The following is a 12690-nucleotide window of genomic DNA, read 5'->3' on the forward strand; positions in this document are numbered from 1 at the left end:
TGAATCGATATTCTCAGAAGCTGCGTTGTATTTTCATAGCGCATTAAATCAAGAACAAGAGGTCAACAGAGCTTTTAGCCTGATGGCAGTGTCAGCAAATGGCTTGTTTGTTCTTCCAGTCTTTTTTGGAGCTGCTCTCAGGTGGTGGGGAATACAAACAGCAGGTTATCATGGCATTGTCCTTGATTCCGGGCTCCTACACCTGGGTACATGTGTCCATTCTCACAGGCACACAAAATAAAACCCCTGTGTGGCTTTATGGGTTAAAAAGTGAAGAAGTTAATAGTGTCAGATCCCAAAGGGATTTGCCTCTGAGTGGTAATACAGGTTTACCTTCATAGATCCACCCAGCAAGCACAGTGCTTAACCTTGGATGAGTTGGCTCAGAAATTGGATTATCAGGAACTGGCACAATGAGAGACTCCTCCGTCCTTTACATCATTGTTTTCAACCATTTGAAAGTGCAGTCATCTGCGTGGAAGGCAAAACTTCTTTTTGATGGCTTGTTTGTTTGCCATCAGTGGTCTCAGGAGCTTCATAAACATTCAGCAGTGTAGCCTTTCTGACTTCCATCTGGTACTTTAGCCCTCTTTTGCAGGAGTAAAAGCTAAGCCTTTGAGACTTTTAAAGTGGTGCTGATCTTGTAAGCCTAGATCATTTAATGATTAAAAATAAAAAGTAAATTCAGGTACTATACTTCTCATACAGATGCTCCTTTAAATTTGGTGATTTAAATGACTGTAAATATAAATTTAAAAATGTGTTATACATTTTAAAATGTGTAATATCTTCTGGTTCTTGAGAAAACAGATGCAAAATAAGCAATGCAAGGGTTGGGCATAGGAGAGGTGTACGTGCAGCTTCCATTCCCTCTCTATTTTAGCTTAAATTTTATTACAAGTTTATTAAGTTATTACAAGTTATTAAGGTCTTGGGTCTCTGAGAAATGGTGCATCCCCTCCCCATCCTGTGTATGGTCAGGTGTAGGTGTCTGAACTGACAGAGCCAATGTGGAGGCAGAGATGAAGACTGCTCACATCCCTAAAATCCTTCTTTTCATTTTTGCCTTAATGGCCTCTCAAGAAGGGCTTCTGGATTTATGGGTTCTGTTTCTTCTCTGCTTTTCTGGCCTAACAAAGTCCTTGGTGTGCAGCATCAGCCAAGGGGGCAGGTGTCCATCAAGGTGGCTGAAGTTGCTCCAAGCCAAAGCATGTTGAAGAGCGAAAGGGCCATGGTAGACCACTGGTTCAACAGAAGGTTTAGCAGCTTCCAGCCCCTTTTTTTAAGGGACCTGAATCTGTCCATGAATTTAATATGTCTTGTAGTCCCGACAGGACTGAAGTTGATGCTGACTTGCTAAGTCTTGTTAGTAGTTTTGTGAGGTCTGGTAGCTTGGAGTATGAGCAGTTGTTAGGATCCTGGCAAGCTTTAAAGAAGGAAAGTCAGAGATGGGGTCGCTTTCAGGTTCAGTGACAGCAAAGTGTGTGTTTTCTCTTGATACAAGCAACTTCCTTTGCCTGAGTCTCAAACAGGGTGCCTGAGTCTATTAATGAACCTTGCCATAGTGATCCTGTCAGAGCCTCCAGCTTGCTTGAATAAATCCTACTTATTTGTCATCAGAAGAGTATGTAGCTGTTTTCACTTGCAAAACAGCTGATTATCTATCCGTAGAGCATCCTCCCCCGGCCCCAGTTAGAGGCTGAAGCTTATGTGATGATGCATTTCGTGAGTGAAGGGAGTGAAGGCTTGTTAATTGAGCATGTAAATGTGTAATTGACTGTACAATTATTCAATTGAAGATTTTTTGTTTGCATACAAATATGAGAGCACAGTCATGCAGTTGAGCGGATTTTTTTTTTTTTTTTTTTTAAGCAGATCAGGTGCTGAAATAAATATTTGCATTAAGCAAACAGATGTGAGCACCCTTACAAAGATCAATCCAGCTGTGGTCACTTCCTCTTTTCTTTTGGTATGTGGATGTGCTGATTTGCAAAGAGTGGGTGATCTTCAGTTTTTTCCTGGCAGTTCTTGTCCGCTGCAGTGAATAAAACCCCAAATGTCTGTTTGAGGTCTCTCACGTTCATTTACTGTGAAAGAAAACACAGTAAATACTGCTTTTCTTTGTGATATGTCCTTTTTTTATATAGAACTGAACACTGCATTCAGTCTTTTTGAGGTGATTTGAGATTTGGTGTATAGGAAGGTAGTGTCTCAATAACAGTCAAAAATTTCCTGAATAGTGAGAGAGCTGTGCCACACATGTGATTGACAGCTTTATCCAGCCAAAGGTAATCTGTTCTTATTCGTAGAGAATGGTTTGGGCTGGAAGAGACCTCTAAAGATCATCTAGTCCAACACTCCTACCTGCCCCTCTAATGGCAGGAGACCTTCCACTAGACCAGTATGCTCAAAGCCCCATCCAACCTGGCCTTGAACATTTTTGGGGAGGCTTTGCCTCCTCAGCTCGTGGCAGCGTCGTAAATAATGCTTTGGTCAGGGGTGCGAATGGTGTCAGGGTCGGGAATGGCATTTTAAGCTGAGTGACAACCACTCCCCTCATGCCCCTGTCTCTTCGTTTCTCTGCAGATGTCGCTCCTACGAGGATTGCTGTGGTTCAAGATGCTGTGTAAGAGCTCTCTCTATCCAGCGACTGTGGTATTTTTGGTAAGTCAGGGCATTTGGGAGTTTTTATGTTTGTCCTCATCTTGCCTTGTTTGTTGGACTTAAATGAGAGTATTGCCAGCCCTAGCACTTTAAAGTACAGCAGTACAAGTATGCAGTAAAGTATAGGTGTACATAGAAATGCAATGATTTTGGGGGTTTTGCTTATAAAATTCTCCTGCTGTAGTGAGAAAACACTGGAAAAGGTTACTCATGTCAGGTTGACCTTTCCTGCTTCTGCATCCTGTGGGTTTGTACAGGCGGTGGTCCCATTTTTATTCAAAATTGCTGAATTCTTTATGCCTGTCCTAGCTACTACCAAGCAGCAGCATTCATCCAGTTTTGTTGGGCACTCAGTTTTAAAAGAGGATTGTGTGAGGAGGATTGTGCTTTTAGGCAGGGTTTAATATATTCTTGCCAGCTGAATTGAGGCTTCAATTAAAAAGGAAGGGAAGTACATTTATGACTATGAGGATTTTACTGGAGATGACAGCAAGGGAAAAGAAGGCAGAAAGATTTGAGCTTGTGAAACCAGCAGCCCAGTAATCTGGATAAAGCTTAAACTAATCACTGTTATATGCATAATGAAAAAATAAGGTAAAGTCCTTTCGGAGTGGAATTTAAGAAAGCACCTGAATAAAACCTTCTCATTGTCTCATTGCAGTAGAGAGAAAGCAAATAGTCTCCTAGAAAACCTGATTTCAGGCATTTTTACGCAGAACTTTAAGTCTGATTAAAAAAATAAAAGCCTTAAAAACTGAAACAAATAAACGCTGAAAACCAGAAGCCTGATATGTACTATAATACAGAGATTTCCCAAAGCTGACTGTAGGATTTCAGTGTACAATCCTTACTGATGTAACTGAAGAGCTCTCTGTCCCAATCCCTGGGGTGACGTCGTAAATCTCTGTTTTTCTGTTCAGAACAAATCCTTTGCAGGAGTACTGCCAAAGGGGAATGTATTAATATTGGCTCAGGGAAACAGGACCTCCTTCTGCTCTCATTTCTAATGTAGAAACAAGAACAGAGTTTGACCCTTTGCGTGAAATTAGTCTTGCTGCCATGCTGTGTGCAATACTGTTCCTCTCAGACATCCGGGAATTCTCCAGAGGAGATAAGCTTGGTGTGTAGGCTTGCCTCTGGACAACTTCCTTCCCTTCCAAAAAAGCACAGTTGTCATTGTCTTCCAGTAAAGGGCCACCAAATGGGAGGACAATTACAGGCAGAAGAACCATGTGTATTTACAAGAGCTTGCGTGAGTCACTGGCGTGTCTGATAACTCCTCAAGAAAACACACTGAAAGCCACTGTCAAAAGAACAAAATCTCATGTCCCCTCACTGCATGTTCCTGCTTCCGCGGCACCAGGGCAAGGGAATGATGAGGCCAGTTTAGTTAGGTCAAAAAAGCAGCTGAGAGGAGGGAGAACTGAGGCAAAATCGTGTCCTTTTCCTTCAGAATGTAATGCCCCATCCTAGGAAGCACAGAGCAAAGCTTGTTGTTATCAGTGCTGAATGATCCAGTCTTCTGGTTTGAGCTTAAATGCCAGCTACCATATTTCCCACGGGAGACAAAACTACAGTGTTGGGTAATTTAAGAACACCTAAGAATCTTCTTTTAATGGCAGCTGCAGAATAGTATTCCTCTTTGTCTCCCACAAACCTCCTGACCAGCCTAGATGCTATAAACCTTGCATCCAAGATGCACAGTTTGAAGCTGTACCTGGAATTCCAGTTCAGCATCCTGGTGGCAGCGGTCAGGTATGAACATGAACTTTTGAAAAGGTCAAGGGTGTTTTTGTTTGAGGTTTGTATTTTACTGAAGATGCCCGTAATGCATCCATAAGTGCCCCATGAGTGCTGCCTGAAATGACAGGCCCGCTCTCAAGAGACATCCTATTTAAGAAACCCCGATAAAAGTCAAAGGCTGATGTAAAGTGTTTTCAGTGAACAGTCTGGGTTTGAGAGCTGCCTGAATGCAGGTGGGTTTTGACTTCCCTCTTTTTTTTTCCCCCCTCAGGTTCCTTTTGATGATGGGAGTTTTGTTCTGTTGCGGAGCTGGTTTCTTTATCCGCAGACGGATGTACCCTCCTCCATTAGTAGAAGAACCTACTTTTAATGTGTCTTACACCAGACAACCAGTCAACACCGCATCAGGTCAGAGACTGCTCGTTATACAAGTTTCACTAGTTTCTTACATTTGCCAAGGTATTTTAAAAGGGTGGGCTTTGAGCTTTTGCTTGTTTGGGTTTTGGAAACTGGGGGATTCCAGTGGGGGATCACAGTGGATTAAACCACGCAGCCACCTCCTGTGATGAGTGACATCTTCAGCCTTTCAAACAGCTTTATTCAGCTGCAGTGTCCAGGCATGGAAGGAGGCTAGCAAGCTCCCCCTTTGCAGTGTAGACAGAAGGATAGGTATCCAGAATCAACAGTACCATGAAGAAAGAGTTGATAACATCTGGCAGAGGCGAAGGAAAGCCTAGCGTTTTCTTCCACAATCTGGCTGTCTTTGCAAGTCTTTTTTATTTGCCTTCAATGCTCTGTGCTACAGTTTTTCTCTGGCAAAGTGGTCCTTATCCCGTTGTTAGTCTGCTTGCTGTCTCTCTGGTCAGTACTGGCTGTGAGCATCAGGAGGATCTACCTAGCGAGAGGCCTCCTCTGGCAATACTGCTTTCTAAGTTTGTAATTTCTTCCCCTCTGTTAAATAGTTCCAGTTGGGAGAATCCTTCAAAATGTGACTCGCTTGTAAGCAGAAGCTGTTTGTGCCTTATTTTAAATGCAGCTCTCTCTAGCTCAAAGACCTTCTGCAGTGCTGAGATTTTATCTGAGCACACACTCTGGTGATTTCTTTCTCCCTGCCTCAGCAGGGCTCAACTGAGACATTTTTAACCGCTCTCCACGTGGCACAGGCCGGTGCTAATGTCTGCCAGTGAAAGTACACACACATATATGCAGGCATGCTTGGGACACTGGCACTTTTCCTCCCAGACCGTCACGGAAATAAAACTGAACATTTTGTAATGAGAAGGAGGACCTCTCTGCAAATGCGGTGCCTAAAACTTATCTATCAAAAATCTTCTTCTGAGCTATTATATCTCTGCAATACTGTGGCTGCATCAAGGCAGCCTCCTTAGAAAAGTGTCCCTCCCCTCCCCCAGCTTGCTGGGACTATGAATGTTGAGCAGAAATGCAGCATTTGGGCTCTCGCTGCTCCAGTGCCAGCTATTACACATCCTTGCGTAGACTTTGGAAATGCTCCTTCTTTATCCCTAAGCATGAACTCATACTGCATTCCCTCGCCTTCTCTCATGTCTAAATGGTTAACTTTATTCACCCTCCTTGTTTAAATCCTAAGAGGGTTTTTTTTAGGGCTTCCATTCTGCATCTGTTTTTCTCCTTGACTGAACAGAGAGTATTTTTGATCTGTGGGGGGAGCCAATCTAACTAAACTGATATTTTTAAGCCTGAAAAATACCCTTGAGATTATGTGAACAGGGAGTAGTGCCTTTGGCTGGATTGGTAAACACTGGGTTTAAATTTAGAGCACAGTTTTACTTTTTCATGACCCTTCATGGAACACAAATTGCGGACAAATATAAAATAAGCACAAGGTCTTTGGCCTGCTTATGGCACCTGCTTCCAGATTGTTGTTACTGTTACTTAAAAGCTTTGGGCTCTGAGCTAACCCCATTATTTATTTTTTTTTGTTTGTTTGTTTTGTTTTAGTTTTTCTACTTATCTAGGAATATTCAACAGTCAAAAGCAATGGGACTTAGTAGACAACCAAGTTCCCATTTTCCACCTCTTCCAGGTTTGGTTGTAGTAGGCAATTCACTGTTGAGGTCGATGGAGCCCTTTAAAACGTGGTTCATTGCCAGTCTCCTCCTTTCTCTGCAATGACAGAAGCCACATCTTCTGCTGGGCATGCTTTTTCTCTGGGCCTGATTGGGAAAGTAAATTGAACCCCCCCCCCCACAGGAAGCCGTTTGCAGATGTGGTGGTATCCCTCACTTCAGTCCTGGCCTACATAACCCCAAACTGGCAGTTCAGGTGCTGGCAGTGGTCAGGTCCCTTTACAGTCACTTACTAAATGCTCTCCCAGCTGATCCCACAAGGATGTTGATATTCAGATGTTACTTTCTTCTGCGTTTAGTGGACTGAAAGATTGGTGTCCACACTTCCCTCCCCCACAGATTCAATAGTACACCTAAGTTTTAATGCAAATGGTTATTTTCCTAAAGAGCAAGCTGCAGAAAGCTACCTCAACCTCTCCACGTTCCCATAGAGATGGAAATGAGAAATGCAGAGCTGGGCAGGATTTAACTGTCCATCTAAACAAAAATTCTTAAGAAAAAGGCTACAGAAGAGGGTAGACTGGAGAGGTAAGAGCCCAGCCTGGCTCTCTTGCAGCCATGAACTGATGTTATAAATGGAGGCAGAGCAGGGGCTTCTCATTGCTGCAGCAAAGTAGGGAGGCTAGGGAGCAGCTCTCTTCACTCACACAGGCAAAAGGGAAAGATATTGTGATGGTGTGTTTAAAAATTACTGTGTTAAGAAGGAAATAGCTTCATTCCTGATCTGCGTTCTATCCTCTTTCCTCCTGAATGTCCAAACACAGCTCCTTTGGCAGACACCCCAGGCTCTGGGACAGTTTGTGCCCACGTTCCCTCTCTGATTTAATATTGTAATAATGTGTTTTGGGGCTTGGCATGTAACTCCTTCCTGTAGGAATGCTTAAAGAAGCCTGTATTCCCTCTGTGGCAATACTGGGTCCAAGGTGACGGAAAGGAATGATTGAGGGGAAGATCCCTTACAGGCCGTGTCATTTTAGAAAACACAGACTAGCATCAAAAGAAGAAAACTTGTTGGTCAGACATGATCTTTTTTTTTCTCAGTCCATCTTTATTTAAGTAGACAGGGAGAAAGAGAAGAAAACTAATTTACATCTCGAGATAGAGACAGTCTGTGAATTCAATTACATTAGGTCATCTTCACCACCCACTGTGATATCTGAGGAGGGTTACACCATCTTTGTTCCTAATGGCAGCAGCCTCTGTTACTCCTCACGTGTCATAGCCAAGGAATTTTGTGTTTGATCATACATTTCCTTTCCTTGTCCCTGCAGGCTCAGGCGTCATTTCCTAAACTTAATCTGTGCGAAACAATCTTGTCCCATTGTGTTAGCCAGCCATAACTGGCTTCATCTTGGCCTCTTGCTTCCAAGCTGTATCATGCCTAGAAGGGAAATTACCTATTTGAGATGCACTCTGGCTTATCAGCAGATCCAGTACACCACAAAATAATCTATGAAGTCCTTTTGTAAGACTTGACACCTGAGTAAGGGCCACGGTAGAAACTCCTCCTGTCTGTCTGGGATCCTACACCTCTCCTCTCTGCAGACACAGTAGCTTTTCTGTCAGGGGAACTGAACAGAGATGATTGCTGTTTTCCCTTTCAAATGGTAGTTGCTTGGAGTAGTGGTGCCCTTTGTTTCACTAAGTGATTTCCATTGGATGCAAAATTGAAACCTTCTGGTGATATCTGAAGAAGTGAATGTAGTCCTGCAAGTCTGGGTTTTCTCTGGAAGGGAGAAAGATAGCTCCCTGTCTTTCCTCTGATGAACACTTTGAAAAAAACTTGAATCTGTCCAGGTGCACAGAGCACAGGCCCTGGGCAAGCACAGCCTGATGTCGCTGCTGTTGTTGATGCCTTTTCTCTCCTTTTCTTCCTTTCAGGGTCACAACAACCTGGAGTGCCGTATTACACAGATCCAGGTGGACCTGTGATGAATCCCATGGCTATGGCTTTCCACGTCCAGCCCAATTCCCCGCAAGGAAACCCGGTTTACCCGCCCCCACCTTCCTACTGCAACACACCACCTCCCCCCTACGAGCAGGTGGTGAAATCCTCCACGTGAGGACTCTGGCTCTCTAACCTGACTGTGCGAGAAGAAGGTGCAATTGCAAAACGGCCGAGATGGAGGGCACCTGCCCTTCTGAACACTTGCTAGTTCTCCAAGTCCTCTCTCCCTCCCTTCCCTGCACCTTTCCTCATTAAAGTTATTTGCAAAGGGGGTGATTTTTAAAATTTTTTTTTTTCTTTTGTTTTTAGTAGAAGTGGATTTTTTTCTTTGTCTTCAAAATGAGAGAAGTTGTCTTTGTAATGCTTTTAATGGAAACCTATATTTAAAACCTGTACGTCTTTCTCTTTATTTATTGTTCATTTTAATCATGGTTTTAATTGCGTTGTGGCAGGTTACTGATAGCAGTTCTTCATGGAGCCCCAGAGTCATGCGCCCTCCCAAGACCCCACAGCAGAAATGTGGGGTCCCCCACATCTAAGGGAAATGACAGAGAAAGAGGGTAGAAGTGGTAGGGCGATGCTCTTATCAGAAATTGTGACTACGGTATTTTTCTTTTGTGATTTTTTTTTTTTTCTTGTACACTTTGGTTCTGATGTTATACAAAAAGATGCTGCAATAGAAGTCGCTGTGACCAGAGTACCAGGCATTGTCTGAGGCATGGCAGGGGCTCTGCCAAGTGCCCTAGAAAAGAGGGAGTCGTTACTTTAAATGATGAATCCAAACAGTGAAGGACTGGGACTCGAGTTTCTTGCCCCTCACCTGGATGCTGCCTTTGTGATTGACATCGCGGCTCACCTTGTTTTGCCAGCAGTGAGATTGTAGGAGACAGATAACCTAAATGTTTGTGGTGAGAGGGAGGTGTTACAACCTGAGCTACTTGTACCTCTCGACAGAACAGGTAGAAACACTGAAATACGTAGGTTTTCTTCCCTAAATTGGAAAATATTTTTACAGTAAGAACAGATAGGAGCATAGTTGCAGGTTCACTCCCTTTGATGTTGATGGGAGTTTAGTCCCAGAGACATAGTAGCTTTTTCATTACAGTCTTACTGCTGCCACAAAGAGTACCAAGTGAAGCTGCCATCTTCAGGTGACACCTCTGTAAATCTGCTCTCCTCTCTAGGTTCAGGCAAATAATAACTTTTTGGGGCAGGTGCTTCATAGCGTTATTTGACCTGATGCACAGATGGGACAAAGCAAAGTACTTCTGTGTGTGCAGCCAAGGCTTGACAGACACATAAGGTAACAAAAAAAAGTAAATTTTCTATATGAATACGAGTTCTATCTGCACACCACAACTGTATATATTTTCTAAATTAGTGTGCATTTGAAGTGTAAAGCTGTGTATGTCACTGAGTGTGGTTGTGTGTACAAGACGATTTTTTTAAAAAGCAAATCCAACCTTTTTCTGTCAATAGAAATGACAACAGACCTCATGTTAGTAGATAGATGTTGTTAAGTCCTTTTATATTATGAAATGTATCTATGACAGCTGGCATTGTCCTGGACGCATTGAATAGAAGCCTTTGTACACTGAAATTCAATTTCAGGTGAAGTTTTCCTGAAGTCTGGGTAGTTTATTTCCTGGTGTTGATGGATGACGCTACCTCTTACAACACATGGACTCGCCTGTTAGCAAATTTCTTGGTGCTTGCTCTCTTCTTGAAAACACAACACCTGTGGTGGGCATCCATATGAATTACTTGCAGATTGTTTACGTGCCTTTTCCTCTTGTTGCCTCGACAATTCCAACAGGATTTTACTTGGCAGTGGTGATGCCCTAGGAGCTGCCAGCTGCTGCAGCTTTGCTAATGTGAACTGCCCCGTGGTGATTTGGTGCTTTCTCTGTCGCAATTCTCTGGATGCACCTGCTGTGCCCCCTCTAACACAACAGAGATTTGGTACCTCGCTGATGAGACAAGGGTGGTGCTTCGGCTGCAGAGTAAGGTTGGTGCTGGTGGCTGGGAGATTTGGGGATGCGTGGGGCACTTTCCTGTCCCTTCCCAGAGGCACTGTGCCCATATGCAGCTGACTCCCTGCCTGCGAGATCGCCTCATCTACATCAGGAATGTGATTTAATGTCTTGCAATCCATTTCCTGGTTCTTTCAGAGGTGTTTGATACGGCGGGGAGGGGGGGGGTGGTAAATGCCTTGACGAGGCTTGGCCAGAATGGAGATACTTCAGTGGAGCCACTGTTACCTGAGTGAGGAGCCAGGAACATAAGCAATAACCCCTTGCAGTCCTTTCTTCAGTTGGGCATCCTGAAAATGTGTCTGCTGTACCTGTGAGGAGGCTGTGAGCAGGTGTGTAAGGAAACCCTTGAGGTCTCTGCTGCCCTGGCCCCAGCAGCAATGAGAACAAGAAGGGGTTCAGTCCTCTTCTGCTACAATGAAATCTCCAGGTACACTGTTTTGTAAGCAAAGGCACTATGAGGGATTGTTGGTACACGTTGCCTGGAGCTCCGATGTGGCCTGTGTTTCATCACTTTGGGAGAAGATGATGTAAAGACAAGGCTCTTTTGTTTTGAGGGTGGCTTCTTTTTTTTTGGTCTTTTCCTTCAGAGCTCTGTGACAGCTTACGCTGCTGTGACAACAAACAGCTGGGACCACATTTTCCAACAAGCTCTTCCGACCACGTGAAGAAGCAAAGGCAATAATTCCTCTTTCTTCCCCACTGAAAACAAACAAACAAACAAAAAACCCAACCCCAAAACCCTCAGAAGGGTTAGCTTTATATGCATGTATCCAAGAAGCCACTTGGCACACAGGTCAGCAAAGCTATAATGTTTTTTTCACAGACTGAAGCTTTTTTTTTTTTTTTTTTTTTTTTTTTTTTTTTTTTTTTTTTTTTTTTTTTTTTTTTTTTTTTTTTTTTTTTAAATTTTATTTTTCAGATCTAGCACTGCTAATTCAGTGGGTGAGAGAAATGGGCCAGGATGTCTTTGTAGGCCCTGTGGCTATGGGAGTCCTCCTCCCTAATGCCCTATCACCACCTGAGCTGCCTTCTGGGCTTTTACAGTTTTATTTTTTGGCAGGGAAATGACTCCTGAGACACCATGCAGGACAGGATCCAGCGTAAGACAGTTTCTACAAAGCAACTCCCTGATAATAAGGCAATTAAAGAGGAGAGGTGGTACTGGCAGCCACTGTTCCAAGGTACCATGTGCTGCAAGGTAAAGGGGACAGCAGAGAAAACAGAGGGAACAGTGACAAGCAGCCCTCTGACCTCAACCCCTGTAGATGGAGGTAACTGCCTTCCTGCATAGATGTGTTATTTTGGCTTTAGGCAGTGAGAGAAGTCCCAGGGATAGATGTATCTCTAGCTGTGTCTCACTCTATTTCTCTCCTCCTGCCTAGCCCTGTCTTATCTAATAGCTGCAGCTGGATTTACAGCAGTCCAGTCGCAGATGTCAAGGGGAACCTGTGGCTCAAAGTCAGGTCCCTGCTGCTCCCTGCATACAAATAACAGCTGCCCTGCCTGTGAATCAACATGCAACCACTGAGAACAAATGGGAGAAAAGTTGAGCAATTTCACCAGGAAAGACTGCTGCATAAAACACCCTAATGGGACAGGGCTCAGGCAGCAGCCTGCTGCTCAGCTATTACCTGACACCCTGCACACATACATCCTCCCACCTCTCTATCCTATGCCGTTTTGATGTTGCAGAGATCTTTTGTGCTAGAAAAGCCCCAGTGCATTTATTTAGCTACAGCTGAATTTGTACAGAACTAATGCCCCTAATTCAAAAATGCAGCAGTTTCTCTGGGTGGCAAAAAGACAGCCATGAGTGGCACAAGGGACTTTTTTTGAAACAGAAATACTGACCCTTGCTTGCAGCATGCCTGAAGTTTCCTTCTGTTAAAACCTAGCTCGAGGAACACATCAAACTTTCTCAAAGCTGGAAAACAAATGCCAATCAGCTGGACAGAGATTTCCTGCATGTGTTTTAAAAACCAGGTCATCCTGAGTCTGGCTTTAGATGCAAACTCTTCAACAGGACCTATGGGGCCAGAAAGAAAGCAACATTCTGCACTTACTTGAGCAACGAACTCTAAAAACCACCTGGGAGAAGCAGCAGGAAAGGGGCTTGCAGTGCTAGTAAAATGTGAAGGTTAAAGAAAAGTGATTTGCCCACTTGCCCACTTTTCTGGCACATGTTTCATCC

At 43.8% G+C, this 12690-nt stretch overlaps 1 protein-coding gene across 1 annotated transcript in view; it reads left to right on the top strand.

Moving 5' to 3' along the window:
- VOPP1 (VOPP1, WBP1/VOPP1 family member) overlaps positions 1–8858 on the top strand; it is a 21734-nt gene extending 12876 nt beyond the window's left edge. The window contains 3 exon segments of the mRNA XM_027908710.1: positions 2587–2664; positions 4679–4815; positions 8397–8858. Coding sequence (XP_027764511.1) covers positions 2587–2664; positions 4679–4815; positions 8397–8578 — 397 coding nt within the window. The 3' untranslated portion in view covers positions 8579–8858.
- The last annotated feature ends 3832 nt before the right edge of the window (positions 8859–12690 follow it).

The sequence above is a fragment of the Empidonax traillii genome, unplaced genomic scaffold (genome assembly GCF_003031625.1).
Source record: "Empidonax traillii isolate 1590-97213 ecotype Southwest subspecies unplaced genomic scaffold, ASM303162v1 scaffold1812:size58645, whole genome shotgun sequence".
NCBI lineage: Eukaryota > Metazoa > Chordata > Aves > Passeriformes > Tyrannidae > Empidonax > Empidonax traillii.